The 22,601-nt window shown below is 37.3% G+C and overlaps 1 protein-coding gene across 1 annotated transcript in view; it reads left to right on the forward strand.

Annotated features, from left to right (window-relative positions):
* The window catches only part of KIF20B (kinesin family member 20B), a 42,442-nt gene that overhangs the window by 14,171 nt on the left and 5,670 nt on the right, over positions 1-22,601 (forward strand). The window contains 16 exon segments of the mRNA XM_059821079.1: positions 165-315; positions 1,279-1,534; positions 2,137-2,198; positions 2,390-2,509; positions 4,094-4,259; positions 8,039-9,251; positions 10,628-10,766; positions 11,837-11,959; positions 12,442-12,502; positions 14,471-14,596; positions 14,865-15,001; positions 16,018-16,173; positions 17,221-17,397; positions 18,000-18,158; positions 20,100-20,222; positions 21,779-21,982. Coding sequence (XP_059677062.1) covers positions 165-315; positions 1,279-1,534; positions 2,137-2,198; positions 2,390-2,509; positions 4,094-4,259; positions 8,039-9,251; positions 10,628-10,766; positions 11,837-11,959; positions 12,442-12,502; positions 14,471-14,596; positions 14,865-15,001; positions 16,018-16,173; positions 17,221-17,397; positions 18,000-18,158; positions 20,100-20,222; positions 21,779-21,982 — 3,373 coding nt within the window.

Raw genomic sequence — 22,601 nt, forward strand, 5'->3', positions numbered from 1 at the left:
AATATACTTCTATTTTTGTGTAGCAAGACGGTTTTGTGTATTGTTTTATTGTGCCAAAATAAAGAAAAAAAAACCCCACATCTTTGTTTATAGGCAGCTGTACCAATAACTTCTTAGCAGCTCATACTGGCTAGCTTTTAGCTGACTTATTTTTCTTACTATAGAGAATGCCTTTCTCACGAACGAGAACGGCTTGAAGAAAATTCTGAAAGACGCCTGGAAATCTTCAAGGAACTTGTAAATGGTTACACTAAAAAACCAGATGAAGAAAATAAATTTAAGGATTGGCCTTGCAGTGAACAAGCTGGACCTCTGGTATTTTTATTCTGCATGCCCCACCCACCCCCAATAACATCCCTTTTACTAACTACCTGTTATGGTGATGGTATGCCTCAAGGATTAAAGGATGATTTCAAGGAATTGCATGTTGTGTAACTATCCTCCGCAAGATAGATTTATCACATTTTATAGGAGTATTTGCTGAGCCCCAGATACGCATTTAAGAATCTTCTGGGGTTTCCTGCATTTCTGCAACACAAAGTGAAAATTACTGTATACAAAGAAACTGGGGGGAAAAGCTGCCATTATGATATAAACTCTAGTGCATTAAGTGCCTATTTAAAGTGTTTGAAGCTGACTTCTTAGGCCCCACATATAGACTGTACTGGAGTGGTCCCAGAGACTTTTTCCCTCTTAAGGCTTTTATAGCTACAACTGAAGCAAAGAGGGCTGTATATACACTTAAGCCATAACTAAACTCTTAACCTGAGGCCGGCTCTTGTGAGTTTGGAACCCTTTGTTTTTGAAAAACAAGGAGGAAAGATATAAAGTTGATGTTTTGGGTACAACTTAATTTGATAGTTACCACAAACTTATTTCACCTCACGAATTTCTAGTGATATGTGAAAATTTCAGATGTATTTCTACTAAAACTGTTCACTTGCTGTGTTCATTTGATGTTCTCATTGGGTAAAAAAATACTAGCTTTTATATTAAATTTGGAGAGGGTGTTTTTGTGGTGATATATAAGGGAATGTGATGGTGGGTCATTAAATGCTATAAAAAATAAAGAAGCTATTACTTGATACTGGAGATCTGTGTGTGAAGGTAGACAGAAACTGGCAATCAAATTGCATATGAACCCACAAGATGGCTTTGAAGCCAGAATTAACTGTATTTACATGTTTGAATTCATAATGGTCTTCCAATTTTTCTGTAGAAATAATGGCTATTGCGTAATTTATATCCATTTAGAAATGGCAAATAATTATCTTTCAGGATGAAGGGCCAGGCACCTACGTTGATCTTGAGGGTGTTATTGATTCTCTTCAGAATGATGTCATTGATATCAAAAAGCAGGCAGAAGAAGCACACAGATACATTGTGTCCCTAGAAGACCCCCAGGAAGCTGTATGTTGGCTTGAAAAACAACTGGGAAAAACTACTGCTGAACTAACTAAGACCAAAGAAGAGCTGACAAAGAAAACGAATGAACTAATCAAAACTGAAGAAGAGCTGGCACAGAAAACCAAAGGTGAGCTGGGTGTAAGTGTGATGTGAAAGACACAAAAAAGAAATGACTGACTACTATAAAATAGAAATAATAATCCAATTCAGCCAGATTTTGGAACAAAATCGTATGTGTATAGGTAGGAACAAATTGTTTTATATATGTTCAGGTTGAACAATTCCACAGGCATTGGTTATTTCATTTTTAAGACAAAACTTAAAACTGTCAATGGCAGACTTCTGAATTGTGGGGTAAAATGTAAACACGATTGATTCTTGATTTCATGTTTATATTGTAATCTCTGCACTTTACATTTTGCTGATGCAGTGTTTTCAGGTATCCTGTGGAACATTCATAGAGGGGGAAAAAGGTAGCAATATCTTATACTATAACTTCAGCAGAAGTCTTCTGACACGATCGAGATTTTCATATGGGTTGCAAGGCCCAATTCTCCTATTGAAAAAACCTAAACAACTTTTGAAATGTGTCCTATAAGTAGAAGTCAGCATGAAAATAAATCAATCTTTTCAAAAGCTACTGAGTACCAGAAGATCTGGAAAAATGGATTACTGAGTAAACTATTGTAATGGCTACTCATTTGATTCAGGCTTCTTTTCCTGTTACAGACTTTGAAATGCAGATGATTAAACTGGATGAGTCTGCTGAGCAGCTTAGAGAAGCAGCTGAGGTAACTTTCTCAAGGAAAAACTTGTGCAAAACTGCTTGCTTTAATACAAAATTCCAGTAGCTTAACATGCTATTATAGTATGCGTCTAGCTTTTTTTAGTATCAAGCTTAGCTTAACTGATCTTGCTTTGAAATGTGTGGTATGGTTCAACAATTTAACACTGACTGAATTACTATTCTTTCATTTCCAAGAAAATGAATACACAGAATAAAAGGATTCAAGAACTAATAAACATTGTGGATCAAAAAGATGATGCTATTACAAGACTACAAGATTTGATATCCCATTTAGAAGAAACCATAAAAGACTATGTAAGTCTTAGACATCTCAATTTTCTTTATACAAAAAATCTAAATCTATGCTTATAATGGACTTAACTATTTTAGAAAAATGAAATTTTCTGTAAGTAATTGCTACTTGCTTGAAATGGTAGCAGGTGAAGTTTAGCATTGAAACTAACATTATAGCAGAAAATGTGCCAGGGTGTGTGTGAAAAATGGGACTCTTGGAAGCAGTAATCTGGAGGTATTGGAGGACTGTACATGAGACTCTGAAGAGCCCCTCTAAAGGGAAAAAAAACCCCTCAAACTGGGATGACTTAAGCAGTGGGAATAGTGGGATTATGTCACTGTCTCGTTATTTTTACCTGAATAGAAGAGGAGGGGAAGAAGGTTCTGCTGCAGCAAAAGGTCAAATTTATTTGAAGTTTGAAGTTAATAATGTGAGAAGGACAGTGATTGTTTAAATTGGCAACAAAAATCGATGTGTTCCACCCACCACCACCATGCGCACACACACTTTCAAAGGAAGAGCAATAATATGAATATAACAAGCAGAGTTTGAACTAAGAGTGGATGGCCAGGGTATCTCTGCTTTTAATGTGATTAATAAAGCTTGCAGTTGGCTAGTCTACCGCTAGCTGCTGAATGTCAAAAGACTAGCTTGGCTAAATGTATACAGGTTTAAAAAAAAAAAAAAAGGTTTGCTTTTTTGAGTCTGATGTCCAGTAGCCTGAAGTAGTTTTGAGAACATTTTAAATGAAACTTAGTCAGCACTCTGATCCATTTCTCTCTTCCATTGTAAACTTAAGGCTTTGACAATACTTTTAATCTGCTATTCTCTCTCTCTGCCCCACAGCAACTTAGCTTTTCAATAGTATGCATACTCCGAGAGTGATAAGAGTTGTGATGACTGCTTCCTATTACTACTCCTTCCAAGAGCAAGGCTCCAACTCTGCCCAGAGTTTCTATGAGACTGTGTGGCATGAAACTTAAAACGTGACCACAAACTTCAAGTCTGTTCTACAGATTATTTTTTTTAAATGAAGTACTTAAAGATGAGTAATTGGACCTTGGCAACCAGCATGGCTTGCCATTTGTGTTATCTTGCAAGTAAAGAAACTTTATTCTTAGTCAAATATATAGTCTTAAGTATGCATGACAGAACTGAGTAGGCTTTCAAATGGCATCAGATCTGCCACGATAAAAATGATCTGTGGCTTTGCTGAAGGTGGTTAAAGCTCCCAATGCTACCAACTATGACAAGAAAGTGACGAACTTGTAGAGCTGACCATTTGCCCTTTGAACAAATCAGGAATTTCATCAACAAATTGTTTTCAGGTGGTAAACAAACTCCTCTTACATGCCAGTCTTGCATTTTGTGGTTTCCTAGTCTCTTGCTCTGCTTTCTGTACAGTGCAAAGCACTGTGCTTATTAGTATCTGAAGGTGTACCTGGTTTTGGTTTAAGTAATGATGTAAGTCACTCGTTCCTCTGATAACCCCTGTACATGTTACCCAGAGAGTAATCTTTTACATGCAAATATTTTTACAAAACTAAGCCTTTTACGTGCTCACTTTGTAAAACTTCAAAGTAATTGATCTTATTTTAATGCAGAACAACACTGTAACTATCATTAAAAGAAAATTAGCAGAAAAGAACTCTAACGAAGGGATTGAAAGCGGCCAATTCAAGGATTGTGAGGAAACTGTATTGGAAGTGGGAAGAAAACGTTGCTTTGAAAATAAGCCTACTGTGGAAGAAGAGCCACCTACAAAGAAAGGTACAATTTCTACCATCGTTCAACAGGGGGTCTTCCAAAAAAACTTGATTACTGTTCCAGAACAGAAGCAAAAAGTTGTGAAGCGTGAACATTATATTAAGAGGAGAAAATCTAATATGTTAAACTGTAAATGGAAGTAACTGTTACTGTTATGTAAATATCTTTTTTTGCAGAGGATCTTATACTGTTCACCCTAATGCTTAAAATAAAAGTTAGTTTTTAGACTCTCTCCTTTCTGATGCTTTTTCTCATCTGCTAATGTACTTGCAGACTCAGCTGTAGTTCTTAAGCAATTTCTTAACAGTTGCTTTTGTACTAAATTTGCTGTTGCTGGACTTCTGGGAAAGTAGCATCTCCTGCTCAAGTTTTTTTTAATTGTCTAAGCAAGCATCAAATGTGTTTAATGACTTACTAATTGTTCAGTCATACAGTATTTGCTGTGAAGCTTGATGTTTCATTCTGTATGCATGGTGTGAACATGCCAGCTCTGGTCAAGGCGACAGCGCTGGTAAAGGAGAAAAGCTTACCACTTGAATGGAGTAAAATTATTTTAAGACCACAGATGGCATACTTCGTGCAGCTCTCAGGTTTACACTTCCAATCTTTTTGCTTTCCTTGCTTTATCTGTGAGCTTACCAGTCTTTTTAGGATGAAGTGAATAAATTAGCTGTAGTTGAAAACCTTCAAGGATAAGGATGAAACTTAAAAGGACACCACTACTTACGTTATCCATTTCATTGAAGTCTGTTAATCCGTGAGGTTGAGCTATATGGGACTGACTTGTGCAAAATGGTACTTGTAAGATCTGTCTGCCTCTAATTTGACTTCAGGTCACAGCTGGGCTTCAGTTTCTTGTAGAACTATGGAAAGCATATGTGAAAAGACAATGAAAGGGTCTTCCCTTTGTGTCCGTTACTCTCTTGCCTTCCTCCTGCAGATTAGGTGCAAGTAAGAAAATCTTCCAGGCATTGTTTGGATGAGGGTGGGGTAGAAAAAGAGAAGTAAGATTAAAAATGGAAAGCAGGAAGTAGCTCTCTCCATAAAGAGAAATAAAACGTGTTAAAAGGAGACTTGTCACATTCACGTGATCAGAGAAAACTGAGCATACAGATGATGAATAAGCTAAATGCTGGACTGTCATTCATCACTTTCTGCAGTGAAAGAACAAGGGAACACTCAATCTAGTAGAAGATCAGCTTAAGTTAATGGAACAAAGCACTTCACAGAGTGGGTAGTGAACTTCTAATATATGCTGCCCTAGAAGGTGGGAGAGGCAGATAATTCTCAGATTCCAGGAGTGGTTAGACAAGCTAACAGCCAACAGGTTCATACATAAATGCTGAAAGGGTTAAGCAGGGGTGTATTCTCATATTCCTCCAACATTCCCAATTGTTGGGAATGCGCCGTAGGAAGTGGCTGGGCCTACCAACAGTAGCAAAAGGAGGTACAATATTAGGCTAGGTGTGTGATCCAATAGGGCATTTCTGACGTTTGTACAACTTGTTCAAGCAGGTGTCATTTGAAGTCTGTCTTAAGAGAAGCTTCTGTCTCTCTACCAAACGCATCTCTGATTTGTCTCTATCATCTTTGGTTGGGATGAATATTGGATCCTAGCATGACCATTTATATATGTTGTCACCTATATAAATGTTACAGGAAGGGGGTGGGAAATAAAGCTGTTATAGACTCCTTGATATACTGTGTAGCAGTGGGTTTGTTATTCTGTCATGACTGAAGCTCATTTAAACAGTCAAAAAGTAGAAAAGTGATAGCTCTTGTCAAACAAGACATTAAAGTGGATAACCAACAGTGCCAATTAATGTCAGCACTGGGATTTTTCTGTTGAGAAGAACAGGCTATTCAGTCATGTTAATATTTCTTTTGTGGTTGTTGAGAATATAAGGCATTAGGTTTTAAAAACTGAGTTGTTAGATGCTCCATAATGATGAAATTTATTAATATATATATACTTACATTTAACCATTCTTGTTAAATATACTTGGCACAATAGAACAATGAGCACAGCTACACTGTGATGGCTTTCTCAAAGAATTTAGATATGCTAGTGGCCTATGACCAAAGTTTATTTTGGGAGAAGATAGGTTATCTTGTCTTGAAGTTCAGGCTTTTGTACTCTTCTCTAGGGCTTGCCTCCCATGTTTTGGGGTAGGGCTTTTTCTTTCTTAGTACTTTCTACATAAAAAACCTTCTGGACTGAATATCATACATCTTCTTGCACTAATATTTATCCTGCTTTGCATGACTGTTGTTGTCAGTACAAAGCTTCTAGTGAATGATCTTACCCTTCTTGCTATAGGTGTTAGACTAAGCTCTGCTACTGTTTTCATCTTGCCACCTTAGATGACAATATGTCTTAATACACCTCAGTGCCTCTCCATTTTAGTGAAGTATGTAAAATTCATGTCCAGTGTGAGGAATACATAATATTTTGTCTGATACGGTTTCTTGGGACTATGCAACTGGGTTTTCAGAGAAAACTGTCTCCCAATCAAAGACTTTTAATCTTGTAGGATTTAGAGACATGGCTTTACAAGCCAAAGTAAAGCTGCTGTGTGTCTGACCTAGCAGGAGCACTTGATATGTCTAATTAGAACAGAAAAGAAAAGGTACAGAAAACCAGGAGGAAAAGAGTGTCTTGTGGAATTTGATCACTCTATATGTAACCAAAAACAAAAATGTGAATTGAGATGGAAAACACTACTGCTAATGCTTCAGTATGACTTTTTGTTAGTGGCTCAAAGTTAGTGACTCTATAAAACTTGTTAGATCTGTGTAGAGGATGTTTCCGTGCAGTACCCATGTACCTATGTGCTTAATGCTCCTAAAGTGAGATGACTGCTAAACTCTGACTTACTGTAGTTGTAGTACTCACAAGAATCCATAGTATCTCTCTGGAATACATAGTTATGACAACCTAATCCTTAGAGATAGTCAGGCTTGATTTTAATACTAAAACATAGCATGCATGTTACTAAATGGACACAGTTGGATTCTAAAACACTTGTGTGAAATACAGCTGGAGTCAATTTTGAAGGTGGTGAAATGCATGTGATTTTAGTTAGATTTGCTCATTACTTAGGGGGAAAAGCCAGTCTTAAGCTAGTAAGATATTTATGGAAACTTGGAGTTGGGATGGAATGTTGTACATCTTTCTGGGAGAACTTTGCATGCAACGCATTAGGTGTGGGCATAAATAGTTATCCTCACAGCTAGTTAAGAAACCAATTGATAAAAGAAGAGAGGAAGGTCCCAAACACTAAGCGGAAAAACTTGTGCTGGATTTTTAGCTTGCTTTTTTTTTTAAAGTAAGGGGATATTGAGTATGAATGAAACTTCTCAGAAAAGTATACAATACCATTCCTCTTCTAAATGTAGAATAAATAGGTGGTTCGCTGTATTCAAGGTATTGTTGAACCAGTGAAGGTGGAAACTAGATATAACTGTGAATGTTATCTAGATCATAGGTATTACTACATATTAGTAAAACTAGCTATTTTTTTTCTACTAGTGGTGCAGAGTAGAAGGCTGGAATAGAGCCATGGCAAAGCATTCTTTTGCTGCAAACTATATCTAGAAACCTAAGAGGCACCTACTGTGTATTAGACTGTTCAGAGACTTCAAAATGCCATATGATATGAGGGTGTAGCTTTTGGATGGTAACCATTTGCCATATAGTAACTGCTATTTGGTATTCCTAGTGACTTGTACTATTGATTTTGATTAACCTGAGCTGTATGATTGGGGGATTTTTTTTTTAGGAGATATGAAGGAGAGTTGGGAAGATGACTTTCTAGAGCAAAAGAGAACTGAATACATGAAAACAAACACTTCTGAGAACTGTGCAGAAATACTAGTGCTGAAGGAAAGAACTGAAACCTTGGAAGGTCAGCTAGCTGCACTTGAAGAACAATACAGAAGAGAAAAAAACAAAAGAGAAGAGTTCAGTGGGCAGATAACAAACTTGCATCTTAAGCTCTCTGCTTCTGAAGAAAGGGCTTCTGGTTTAAGTGAAGAACTTCAGCAGTGTCGAGCTGACTATCAGGAGATTGTTTCTGAATTGAACAAACAGAAAACTGTAAATAGAGAACAAGAAGAAAAGATTATTCAGCTAAATAATGAAGTAAAAGTTGCCAAGCAAAATATAATTGATAAAGTGTCACAAATTAAAACAATGCAATCCAAAGTAGGTGAGTTATATAAATGTCACTTAGAGACTTACACAATGGATATTGATTTAATTAATCTAAAGGATTTATCAGACTCTCAAAAAGATGAACCAGAGAAAGCTCAAATGAGTCCTGTATGCATGCAGTCTGAAACTGCTTCTACAGCAGATCTGAGATGGGAGAGCTCCTTTCACTGCAGTATTGAAAGCATTTGGGAAGAATGCAAAAGTATTATTAAGGCTTCTTCACAAAAAAGTCAACGGATTCAAGAACTACTTCAACAAGTTGAAGGCTTAAAGAAGGGACTTGCTGACACTGAGAATTATAATAAACAACTAAAAATAGAATTAAATGAGATTGCAAATCAAGATTGTCAGTCTGTAAAGGAGAAAGATCTTATGAATCAGTTACAAGAGCAAATCCAGAAGACAACGCAGGATTTTGAAAGACAGGCTGCAGAAGATCACAGAGTAATTGCACAGTTTGAGGAAGAAGTTACCAGCTACAAGGGAAAAATAAGAGAGCTTGAATGCCTGTTGGAGGCTTTTAGAGCTAAAGATGACAGCATAACAAAGTTAGAAGAAGTACTTAAAGAAAAAGAATCTATTATTTTAAATCTAGAAAGTAATACAGTAGCTCTACAAGAGAAATGTGTCACTTCAGACAAAAAACTGAAAGAATTAAATGATCAAGAAACAAATCTGAAGGGGGAAGTTGTGCAGTTGATGAACAGCTTGGAGAACATGAAACACTCTCTTCAGGAAAAAGAGAAAAACGAGGATGAGCAAATACAGTCTATAGAATTGTAAGTAAATAACGAGACAACTCATAGCCCTTTGAGAATAGACTTAAGTTAAAACTACTTTCTGTGAACATCAGTTTATTTTGACATAACACCTTTGCATGTTTATCAACTTTATTAACTAAACTGCTTCTTTAAGAAGTTTTAATACACTAGTTGAATTTTATATTTGTATATTCTGCTGCTATGTTTTCCTCACCTGTTTGTATATTTTTTCAAAAACATAGATCTAAATCATGTGGAACTATTGTAGAGGGAAACAGGAGCATGCAAGGAAATGACGAATTATTTGAGGTTTTCTAATAGTTTTGTGTTGTGTACCCTTTCTGGAGGAGATGACATATAATTTCATGTTCTATCCTTTAACTCATAAAAGCAGGCAACATTTTCTTTGGAAGGGACTGAACGGTAAAAAGGAAAAGAAGAGGGAAAAAAAAAAAGCCTAGGGAGTAAACAGCTGGGTTTGGTAATAGCTATTCTAGGTGAACACAGTCTACTATAAGAACTTGAAGGAATAAAGGGTGTAGGAGGGTAGAAATTCCTCCAGCCCCCTCTACTTCTTAAATCTTCAAGAAATAAGAGGTTAAATATATCTGAGAGATTATATTTGCCATATGGTAAGGAAATTGTAATCATGTAAAAATAGCTTTACAATGCTATGTAGCTCTTCTCCTGACTAGGGTTTCTTTAGTGCTGTATCTGTGGGTACCTGCATATACTCTAAAGTACTATTTAGCATGAAGGTCTGGGGATCCCCGACGCTGTGCTTGTAAAGCTTTGAAAGGTTTTCCTTTTGTGAGGCCTTGTTTTGTATTGTCAATTATGGAATCTAAAAAACCTTCTATTAGTTAATTTTAAAGTAAAAATCCAAGATGTCTTACTGTAAACTTTTTTAAATAAATACAACCTTTTAAAAATAAACTCATCGAACTTCTTAATTACTTTATAGCACTTGTAACAGCAATACTTGTTGCAATGTTATTGGTTTTTCCATTTTATTTTGATTTTTATTTATTTTGATCCTTACAAGGTCTGGGATGTAGATACCAAGTTTAAACTTACTTGATGTTAGCCTTGTTCCTTTTATTACTTTGTAAGGACACCTAATAATACAAATTGTTGCTCCACTGCGCTTAAAAATTAAATTTAAAAAATTGCAGTGTTCAGAAGTGAATCTGAGCAGTTTGTTAGTTCAGGATTGTATAATAAGAAGCTGAAATCCAAAAGTAAAATTATAAAGCTTGTCATTGATCTGATAGATCTGAGATTCTATTCACGAATAAAACCAGAAGTCAAATAGCCTGAGTTAATATGTAAAAGCTGTTTCTTTGAGATGTGTAACACTAATGTTATTTCTGTTTCTTAATTTCTAACACAAGGCTACGTAAAGATCTTTCTGAGAGTTCTGCTCTTGTACGGAGTTTGACAAAAGATTTGCAGAGGAAAGAGGAAGAATATATGGATTTGAAAGAAAAATTTTCTGATGCCAAGAAACAAATTCAGCAAGTACAAAAAGAGGTTGGTAACCATAGGCCAAATGTTTCTTCTGTAAGTTTATCCTTGGGGTTCTGTTGTTATTGAAACCTGTTTTCACAAATCTCAAGCTACGAATGTTAAAAGTGATTCCTAATAAGGCTATTTTGAGTGATACATTTAGAGTAACAATGAATCTTAAGTTACACTTGCCATTGAAACTGTAAGCTAAAGGTAAGATCGGATGTCAAAACACGCATTAGTACAGATAATGAAGGGGGCAAGTAAATTTTATTAATACACTTGAAAAAAGCTTGTGAAAACTATGGATAATCTGGTTATGGAGAAGAACTTTATAATCTTTATAACAACAGTAGCCTTATGTTGTTATTTGTGCTGACTTCAAAGCCTCAGACTTCAGACTTGTGGAAAATGCTGATCTCTGGGAGGAAAAGGTAGATTAATTGGAAAAGGAAAGCACTAACTTTTAGAGGCTTTTAAAAATCTGAGCTATGTTTTCCATTAATGTTGGGGAGAAGAAATGAAAAAATGGAATAACTTTTGCTAATGTTAATTGTTAGTATTTAGTCATCAAGCAGTAAGATTTCTTAGAACCTCATGGGATATTGCAAGAACTTAAAATCCAAAAGTCTATTGCAAGAGTTTGGGCTTGAAAGTTAAGCCTTAAAGTATTACTGTCTTCCCCAGCAGCCTAACGTTTGAGGACCTTTTCCTACTCAACATCCAGTGTATAATCCTCTGTTTAAGAAGTACCAAGGAGTGGATGGGATCACATGTCAGAAAACATTCCCTTTTTTTTTTTTTTTAAGGACAACTGAATTTGTAGTTTGATTAGGCTACTTGCTGCTGGGTGGTTTTTTCATGGTTTGTTTTTAATTTTTTTTCCCCTGCCAAATGTAATACTCCATGGTGAAAATCCTTCCCTAGGAGGGATGTGCAGTATAGTGCACTTCCAGCCCCTGAAATTTAGCTAAGCTTCTTGCAAAAATTTGACTCTTATTTAAAGTATTTGGTTGTTTAGATAACTTACAGATATTGTAAAAGGCTTATAGCTAAACGTTAGCTTTGCTTGCTGTCTTTGTGCATTGTTACAGGTGTGTACAATGCGATTTGAGGAGAAATCCCTGAGGAACAAAGTTAATGAACTTCAGAAAATTAAAAACCAATTTAGTGAAGAATTAGAGATCAAACAGCGCACAATCCTGCAACTTAGAAAGGTATTTTATTTTTTAAATATTACTTGCTCTTAATTTTTTTAACTAATCCATTTATGAGGCAAGTTTTCCAAGCAACAGGAGAAAGCTTACAGAAATTAGGGTAAAAATAAGAGTAGCCATCTGAAATTAGTTTTAATGGATGAATGAAAGATGTTTAAAGAACTTCTCACTGCAGGATACTGTCAAATTGTTTTAAATAGAGCAATCTGCCTAGTAAATACATACTGAATACCTGCAGATATGCTGATTCTGGTTAGTGACACTTAGATATGTTAGTAGTAATGTCTTCCTCTAAACATTTTTTTTAATCAGCTTGAATGCTCCTTTACACTATATGAAAAACTTATTTATTTTGGACTGTTTGTCTTAAATACTTTATTCATTACTTACTAAAGTTCAGAATGAAAAGCTACTCATTTCTAGCATGTATATTTGTTACTTTCAACACATTTTCTTTAATTTGCTTTCAACGTGGTATTTAGGAGCGGTTGAATAATGAGAAGCTGGAAGAAATCTCCAAACAGTACGAAAAAACATGTAAAGGTCAGAAAAAGCCATTATTGTTCCTTTTTTTTTTTTTTTTGGTGGAATGGCGACATAATGAGTTGTCATGTTGTTAACGATTTTGGAGAGTCTTGTATATTTACATTTTAAAATACTGAGAAACTCCAACCTGGACATTAAAATGTTACAGTCAGGAACTAATTTTTATTGAATCATTATTAGCGGGTCTATCTGAAAGCAAACAGTCTCAAAATAAGAAACATAAGCCCCAGAGAAAGTGTGGATTTGCTGTATCAGTGTTAACTTATTAAATGTTGGCATTTATTTGCCATTTTAGTTGACTGTTTTAACACAATTAAACACTGAAACATGAGCCAGCACAGTAACAGTTTCTGCAGGTTTGATAAACGTTTAGCAGTTGAACAATGGTTAGTTTCTCATATAATACAAGCTATAGTCTGGCTGACGTTAACACTGAAATGCTCACCTAAATCAAGTTTATGAGAATCACTTAATTTTGGATTTGGATAGTTCAGAAGAGATGCTGTATTCCTTTCTAATAGAGCTTTTGATCTCAGGGAGTAGAATCATAGAATTGTTTAGGTTGGAAAAGACCTTTAAGATCATCAAGTCCAACCGTTAACCTAACACTGCCAAGTCCACCACTAAGCCATGTCCCTAAGCGCCTCATCCACATGTCTTTTAAATCCCTCCAGGGGTGGTGACTCTGCCACCTCCCTGGGCAGCCTGTTCCAATGTCTGACAACCCTTTCAGTGAAGAAGTTTTTCCTAATATCAAATCTAAACCTCCCTGGGTGCAACTTGAGGCCATTTCCTTTTGTCCTATCACTAGTCACTTGTGAGAAGAGACCAACACCCACCTCACTGCAACCCCCTTTCAGGTAGTTGTAGAGAGCGATAAGGTCTCCCCTCAGCCTCCTCTTCTCCAGGCTGAACAACCCCAGTTCCCTCAGCCGCTCCTCATAATGCTTGTGCTCCAGACCCCTCACCAGCTTTGTTGCCCTTCTCTGGACACACTCCAGCACCTCAATGTCCTTCTTGTAGTGAGGGGCCCAAAACTGAACACAGTATTCGAGGTGCGGCCTCACCAGCGCTGAGTACAGGGGCATGATCGCTTCCCTACTCCTGCTGGCCACACTATTTCTGATACAGGCCAGGATGCCGTTGGCCTTCTTGGCCACCTGGGCACACTGCTGGCTCCTATTCAGCCGGCTGTCAACCAGCACCCCCAGGTCCTTTTCTGTGGGGCAGCTTTCCAGCCACTCATCCCCAAGCCTGTAGCGTTGCATGGGGTTGTTGTGACCCAAGTGCAGGACCCGGCACTTGGCCTTGTTGAACCTCATACCATTGGCCTCGGCCCATCGATCCAGCCTGTCCAGATCCCTCTGCAGAGCCTTCCGACCCTCGAGCAGATCAACACTCCCGCCCAACTTGGTGTCGTCTGCAAACTTACTGAGGGTGCACTCATTCCCCTCATCCAGATCAATGATAAAGATACTAAACAAGACCGGCCCCAATACTGAGCCCTGGGGAACACTGCTTGTGACCGGCTGCCAACTGGATTTAACTCCATTCACCACAACCCTTTGGGCCCGGCCATCCAGCCAGTTTTTCACCCAGAGAAGAGTGCGCCCATCCAAGCCATGAGCAGTCAGTTTCTCCAGGAGAATGCTGTGGGAAACAGTGTCAAAGGCTTTACTAAAATCTAGGTTGACTATATATCCACAGCCTTTCCCTCATTCACTAAGCGGGTCACTTCTTTGTCATAGGAGATCAGGTTGGTCAAGCAGGACTTGCCTTTCATAAACCCATGCTGACTGGGCCTGGTCGCCTGGTTATGCTGTATGTGCCACGTGATGGCACTCAAGATGATCTGCTCCGTAAATGGAGCAGAATGGGGGAAACAACTTGTGATGAATGCACTTTAGGAGACAATGGTGGGAACTGAGAGGGGGCTCATCTGTGAATTTATTTTCAAATCTTCAGATCTGCATGCAAAGGAAAAAATAATTGAAGATATGCGGATGACATTAGAAGAACAAGAACAGACTCAGATTGAACAAGATCAAGTGCTTGAAGCCAAATTAGAAGAGACCAACAGATTAGTTCTGGGTAATCTCTCCACAGAAAGGGAGTGGGGAGGCAAAATTGTTTTGGATGTATTGTGACAGCTGCTTTAAATTTCTGTTTTTACTGGTTCACTGTTATTTAGGCATTAATTTTATGTAGTACGTAACAAACTTCTAAGAGTTAAAGGCTTCTTTTGTCCCTTTGTGGTCATAGCTGATAAATCTAAGTAACTTTAGTAGAAGGATGTGAATGTGGTCAAATATGGATTTGAAACTATACATTATGTAATCTCATTTTGTGTACTGGCTAGAACTGGAAGCATGGAAGCAGAAATATAGAGAGATGAATAACCAGAACAATAGTGACTGGCAGCAAAAGATGAGCAAAAATGAGGAGAAAAACATAAATGAAAATGAGGAATTAATAAAGCTGCAAAAAGAACTGAAGGTAAAATATGATGACCTAATTAATACTTAGTTTTAAAGCCATAACTTTCATTTAGGAGTCTAAATTTTTTTTGTCACTATCTCCAAGAGCTGGGGCATGATATCGCAAGTTGTTACACTGGAAAGGAAAGGGAACCTCCTCTAAAAGCTGCAGTGCACCAGTGCAGCAAAGTCTGTATGCAGTTTCTTTGTAATACATGACAAGACTGATGCCCCATAATGGAGTGCACCCTTCCCTACGTTATGCTACCGTGGACGGTGCTCCTGTAGCTGGGCTCCTTTTACAGTTGTCTTAACCAATCCAACTGCCGATATCAGTTCCAAACCTCTGTCCTATCAGTTGCTTGGGCAACTAAATCAAACTCTTTCAAGATCTTGTGCTTGCTGTATGACCTGTAAGCCCTTCCTGTTAGGCTGAGGACTTACCTCTAATTCTCCTCGGATCAGAAAGTAGACTTTTTTCCCAAGCAGCTTTTCAGGTGCCTTCTGTCTTGTGTGGGAGAATGTCTGACAAGAGGTTTGATTGCGATAGAAAAGGAGGCAAAGTTACTGTGGGTTGAAATGATGTTCTTAGGTACGTGCTGTCTCTGCCTACCATTCAAATTGTGCTACATTCTTGGCCTTTCAGTCTTGAAGTAGAAGTAAGTTTTCTAACATGTCCTGTAAGGCAGCATAAAAGATTGGGAATTTGTAAGTTAAAAGGGGGGGTCTCTTTATCATTACTTTTGGTGTAACTTCTATGTGTTTGTGACTTACCCAGAGCATTTTTAGAGGAAAAAAATTCTGTTCCATCAAGACATGCCAGTCTGAATAGGAAGTGCTGAAAATTGTTATTTTCAGTAGAGAAGTAATATATGAGAATGTAATACTTGCACCTGAGAATATGCTGGAGTAAAACTGTGCTAGCATTTATTATCTTTTCGAAATGAATCCATTTAATGGTAGTCTGGATTTTAAGACTTCTTTTTTTTTTCTTAATCTCTACGTATGGTTTTATTTCTGGATTCATTAAAATAGGAAAATGAGGCAAAGTATAAAACTGATAGAAAGAATTGGCTGGAGGAAAAAAAGAGACTCATAAGTGAAGTAAAAGAAGCTGAGACCCATCGCAACAGAGAAATGAGAAAATTTGCAGAGGACAGACAACGTCATGTAAAACAACAAGCAGAAATTGTAAGTGACTGGAGGTCTCAGCAGAGTCCTCTAGTGTAAGTCTCTAATACTGAGCAAATACCATGTCAAGTAATAACAGTGTGGGTACTTGAGGGTAGCTGGCCTTTGTCAAAGTCCCCTCACTTTATCACATGGCAAAGCCTAGATGAGATCTTCCCAATATGAAAAGGGAAGAATAGGAGGGTCACAAAATGGAAAAGCTTAGTATATAATGGAAGTTAACATGTCTTTTCCTTTCTGTCCTATCACTACCACACCTCACTATGAATTCTTCAAACTTCATCTTGTGTGTAAAGACACACAAGACACATAAGTAACCTACACTTAAATGAATTGCTACTTAATGAAGCTAAGAAAACATACTTCGACAAAAAAGATTTGTTGCTTGGCTTTTCTTAAAAAAAAAAAAAAAAGCCTATGAGGCTTTAGAAGGAAGAGAAAAAGCAAGCAGAAGTTGACAAAACAAAAAGCTTCTTTCCAGATATAGAGTTAAAAATATTTGGTCAAAATGCTGGGGTTTTGGTTCTGTATTACTTTCAAAGTAGAGTGACTGATAGTTAACAACAAGGTGGATACCTTGCCTGCTCACTGGACTGCGTCAAGGTTGTAATTTCTTAAGCATGTGAAATTATTATATGCATCTGTAAAATCTAAAAATATATTTGTATCTAGAAGTAGTTAGCAATTTTCTGGAACTGCAATCGGTACAGGAGGATGTTAGGAGCTTTGGACTAATTTCACTCTGTGACTTTGCTTGCCTGAGAATTGTTAGTAGTAAAATCACAAAGCAAGCAAACAGGAGTGGTGGTTCTTACCAAAAATTCTCTTCACAAAGAGTATAAATACAGATACAGATGTTCTAATTGAAGCATGGTTTGCTTTTGCATAGTAGTGAAACTAGTTCTACGTGAGCTTTAAGATCTACATAGGTTCTCAAGTTTACTAAGGCCATAAAATAGTGCTAACTATGCAAAACCAAACTATCAGAATAGTTCAGTTTGTGTGTAGATATGGTGTTCAATTCTAACCTATTTTTTCCCCATTTAGGAAAGACTTGCTGCACAGCTGGTAGAAAAGGACAGCAATCTTCAAAAGTGGCGTGAAGAAAGAGATAAATTAGTAGAAGCTTTGGAAGTACAACTCAAGACTTTGGCTTCTAACACTGCACAAAAAGATGAAGAAATAGCGGAACTGAAACAGCTTGCACTAAAGGATTCAGGAAAGGTCATCTCTCTCTCTTGTTTCTGTGTGATTTTTTTGTTGTTGTTATCCATTAACTTTGCAAAACACTATACTTGCTCTTTGCATTTTGGCTCTTTTTTATTTGTTCTTGAACACTGTCATACTGAAACCATTTGCAGTTAATTTTGAAAAAAAAAAAAAGCTTTATGGTTTTTTGAAACTGATTTTGTAATAGTAATTGAAGTTTCAAAATATTTAGTAGTTCAAATAAACACTCAAGTCTGTTTGATCCTTTGATTGCAAAGTTGGACTGGAAATCTGAAACAACTATCATATTTGCTGCCTTTTTCACAGCACCAAGGACTTCATGAACAAATGGGGGGTGAACTTCGTATAACACTATATAAGTAGAGTAAAATAAAAAAATTTGCTTTACATCTTCCCAGACAGTTATATCACTTTTCTTCACTTCAAATACTGGCCACTCATACATGAAATTACTGACTTTTTGTTGGATAGCTGACTGTTTTAGCCTGCAATTCTAAAACTGATGCTACCAAGTAATTGTAATGCTTGTGTATATGTTAATTTCTTTTGCCAATCCTGCCATTTGTGGCAATTTTTGCTATGTTTATTAGGATAAGGAAACTGATATAGAAGAACTAAGAAAACAGCTGGCTGAGAAAGATGACTTTATAAAGGAATTGAAACAATGCATTAACCATGAAAGTCTTCAGTCTTTGGCAGAAGTACCTTTACCTGAAGAAGTAAAAGATAAAATAGATCAGCCTGTAAACAAAGAGGTATGTTTGTTATATTTATAGAAAGTATGTACTAATGATATGTTGTTAATAACTTTTTGTTTTGTTTTTTCTCAGTATGTATTTCAGCAACTTTGGGAATCTCTCAAAAGTTACTTTTCGTAGTTCTTAGAACTTCAACTATATCTTCAGTTCTGAGTTCTTGTTCATTCTTTCTCTCTCCCTCTTTCATGCTTGCTCTCAGAAAAAAAGTACTTTAGTTAATAGAATACCACCTCTCTCTACATTATAGAACTTGTATAACTGAGGGAAAAGCTAGTTAACTAATCCAGGGTCTAGAGATTTGAAGACATAACATTTGTAGTGTCATCTCAGTTTGGTTATGTCAGTGTTAAGGGGATTTCAGCTCAAACAACTTTCATGATATCACCTATAGATACCTATCCCTATCTATATAGGGATATCTATACATATAGTGTAGATAGGTAATAGAGATGATTCTGTAATTAGAGCTGCCATATGGGAGGTTCACAAGAAAAAAACAGTGTCTTGCATCCCACTTAAAATATTGTTTTGGTTTGGTTTTAAGTTTATACAAAGAAAAGAACAACTTTGCATATTTCCTGAACAAAAACTAAAAGACTTGCAACTGTACTGAGACTCCTGACTTTTACTGAACCCTGGTGTGTTACATGAACATTATTTAATGAGGTAATTCTCCTGCTAAACTGAATTAATGCTATGTGGCTCCATTGCTAATTAATTGTGAACAGGGCTGAAAATGGATTTCCTAGCAGTCCCTGCCCTGGCTGCTAGAGGATGTGATTCTCCCCTTGTTGCAGAACTGGACCGAATGCCAAAATGCATCTCTTCATCTCTTTTCCTGTCTACTGCCAAATAAGATTGGCTAGTTTCTTGCTAGTTCAGCAGCTCAGCTAATGCCGTATAGATAAAGCTTGTGATATATGAGGGAGGATAGAATAGCTCTCAGAAGGGTTGCTGCTTTATACAGCTTTGTAATAGCAGCTAAGAGAGCATCATAAAATTAGTTATATTTGCTGTAAAATTACTTATAGGGAAGAATCGTTGTGAACAGTTGGTGCTGAAGTATTTACCTCAAGCCAATAGCAGCAATACTTGATGTTATGAATAAGGAGAGGCTGCTAACAGGATTATTGTGTGAGAAACTGTTATGGTTGTGTTGAAGTGAATGGGGTAAAGTTTTGGGGGGAAGTCAAATAATTCTCAGGAAAGACACAGTGGAGATAAAGAAGAAAAACTGAAGTGATCAAGGCGATATGTGTCTCTTGCCTTGTGAGGAGATGCTAATAAGCTGGCACTTTGATTAGGACGGGTTAAGGCCACCGGAGGGTTATGGGGCTAAGGCTTACAAAATCACAGTTGTGGTGGGTAAACAGAAGGCAGAACTATCCTTCCTAAAATCCTGCAAGAACTGGGCAGCACCTGATGAAACTAATAAGAGATAATTTTAAAACAGTTAAAATAACATTCATACATGAAGCAGCTAGTGGTCTTTTGGAAGTGGTGGAAAAGAGGTACTGGCAGCAGGGATTAGAAAAAATTGTAGTAGAAATCCATAAATGTATTTGTAAATGGATACTCTGAGGATTAGGCAGAGGTGTACCGTCTGACACTTCTAATGCAACAACTGAGACTGCTGGGAGAATATGGAGGGAACAGATGACAAGGTGGTCAGGATCACACGTTATCCCTAAATAGCATCTCCCTTTGCTACTCCTGGAGGCAGAATATTGAACTGGATGGACTGTTGGTGAGACCCAGCAGGACACATCTTATGATTGCGTCGTGAATAGATGTTACTGACTTAAACTTGTGTTGTCTTTAAGCCCAGGTGTTCATTAGCTGTCTGCGCTTGAGCTTTTATTTTGTAACTTCAGAAAACTCAACATATTTTGGGGTTTACAGTCTAGCATAATCTTCACTCATTCTAAATATTTACAGTTTAGGGAAAAACAAAGTAAGAATAATCCTATAGCTGGGCAAAGTATTCCAGTAAGATATGATGAAGTTAAAAAGAATTATTAATTATCTCAGTGTCCTAGCAGTGCATCTCCATTAAGTGAGGTTGATATAAAACTTTAAATTTGAAAATTTTATGCAGTTGTATGGCTTTTTCTAAATGCAAAATAGGGAAGAAAATATGTCCCGTTGCCTGAAGAATTCTGAAGTTTTATTTTGCAAATCCCTTTCTTGGTGATCAGATCACCTGATTGAGTGGCTTTTGGTAGAAATAAAAGCTGTATAACATAATCATGTGAATTATTATGTCTGACTTCAACTGTGTGGTCTTGAAAACTCACCTCTCACTGATGCTTATGAAGTGGCTGATAATTAGATAAGTCACCTGAAAAAAAATTATGAACACTTTTAATTGGATGGGCAATAGCAGGGCAAATTGGATTTGCTTTCTTCCACTACAGGATTCCTGTGTGTAGCTTTGCTAGCTAATGACACTAACCATTCCTATATAACTTTTTGATAGCTAACTCTTTCCTGAAGTAGCAGTTACAAAGAAAAATGTTTTTATTAGCCAACTCCATTCTTGGGAATGCAGTGGTGCTGGTATTCCCACTCAAAATCACAGCAGAGCCTGTTGAAGAAGGTGACTACCTTTTGGCTTTCCACAAGCTTTGATCATTTTCCTTTTTGAGAGGAGGAATGTATGCTTCGGGGTAAACCAGCATAAGAAGCAACAGCAGCTAGTCTGTTTGGGACCCTACTAGCAGCAGTAGTAGCAACCAGCTGCCATTTCTCACCACCACCAACTCCAGCAGCCCATCTTCCATGTTTCATTCAAACAGCTGCTCAATTCATTTTTGTATGCTAGCCAGCAACTGAACTGCTGCCACAGAGATGCAGGAGCCAGGGACACAACAGCTCTGACTTTCTTGCTGGTTTTGCTAAGAAAAACAGGGTTGGGTGGGTGGTGGAAGGTAAGTGCTGCCGGGGAAGAGGAGTTGAGCAAATTGACCTTTCCATGCCACCCTCACTGTGCAGTTCTTGTGGTTTGGCTATAAGCAGGTACAAGATAAGGTCTTCATCTTGCAGGCAATAGTGCTGCCTGAATGCCTGCTTTTTCTCCAGAGAACAGATAGTGATGTAGAAGTCTCTCATAGGTTGAATTTGGCTTGTAGCTTGCCAGTTGGACCTTGTTACGTAAACAATTAACTTCCCTAGTGTAGAAGAGGAAGGGAAAGCTCCCTGAAGATAAGCTAGAGAAAGATTATACTTTTCTCTCAAAAGCAGCAGAGTTAAAATGAAGAAAATCATGTCAATTCTACTACTGCTAGCTGTGAAAGCCGTGACTAGCTGTCTCTGCCTTTGAGGAAACTGGCTTGGAAACGAAGTATCAGGCTGAGTTCAGCAAGGAAAACTTTAAGTTCCGTGTTCATAGATAGAAATGTTAACTTTTTAAAATTTAACAAAAAAGTTTTAGAAAATAAGAGTTAAACTGCTATAGTTGAAGTAGATTTCTTCACTTCTATTGTAAGTGTTCTGAAAGCTAACAGCTGGAAAATGGAATGCTTACTTTGCAGTCCACGGGGGAGGGATATGTATTATAGGTTTTTTAACATAGTTTTTAAAAAACTTGTTTTCTTAAAATTTCCATATGCTTGCAGGACCATTCAGAAATTGTCCTTGACTCTTCTGAAGTGTCCACAGAAAATGGAAAAACTAGTCGGTTCCCAAAACCAGAGATGGAAATCCAGTTCACACCTCTGCAACCCAATAAGATGGAGGTGAAGCAGCAGGGCAGCACCTTACCAGTTACAGTTAAAATGTTCAAGGAAAGAAAGAAAAGGAAGAGTGAAGAGGTGGATGAGGTATGACCTAGACCAACTGAAAAAATACATTGTGCAGTTTTTCAATGTATTACTCTGGTCATTTGTTAAAATCTTATCTTTATCTTCTGATTCTCTCTGAGATCCTAAGGATATATCTAGTGTATATTTAAACCTTCCCACCCCCCCACAAGTGGTGGATCTCTGGCCTGTGTTGAATAAAGTCATAGACTTCAATTTAGCCAGATTCTGGCCCCTTGTCTCTGATTTGCACTTTCTCTTCACCTTTTACATTTCTCTCTCCCTGCTGGTACCATTTGCTCCCGTCTCTAGCTCTGATCTGTGGGATTACAGACCAGTTCTGTAGAACTGCTTCTTTTGGTTTAGGCAATCATTGGTATCAATTGTAATATCTTCTAATAGGCAATTACAAGTTAAGCCCCTGGCCTTAATCAATGCATTTCAGAGTTTCAAGACCAGCCTGTGTTGTCTTTGATCTTTTCGTACTTAGAGGAACTATACAAAACTAATCGCCCCAGCACCTGAACATCCCTGTTTTCTGTAGACCTTAATTCCTCCTTAATTCCTTCAGTTATGCTAGGTTATATGCTCCAGCCTTCTTAATGTGAGACTAAGGCTCCACAGCAGTTCGAGTTGGTAA

This window comes from Gavia stellata, chromosome 9 (genome assembly GCF_030936135.1).
Source record: "Gavia stellata isolate bGavSte3 chromosome 9, bGavSte3.hap2, whole genome shotgun sequence".
Taxonomy (NCBI): domain Eukaryota; kingdom Metazoa; phylum Chordata; class Aves; order Gaviiformes; family Gaviidae; genus Gavia; species Gavia stellata.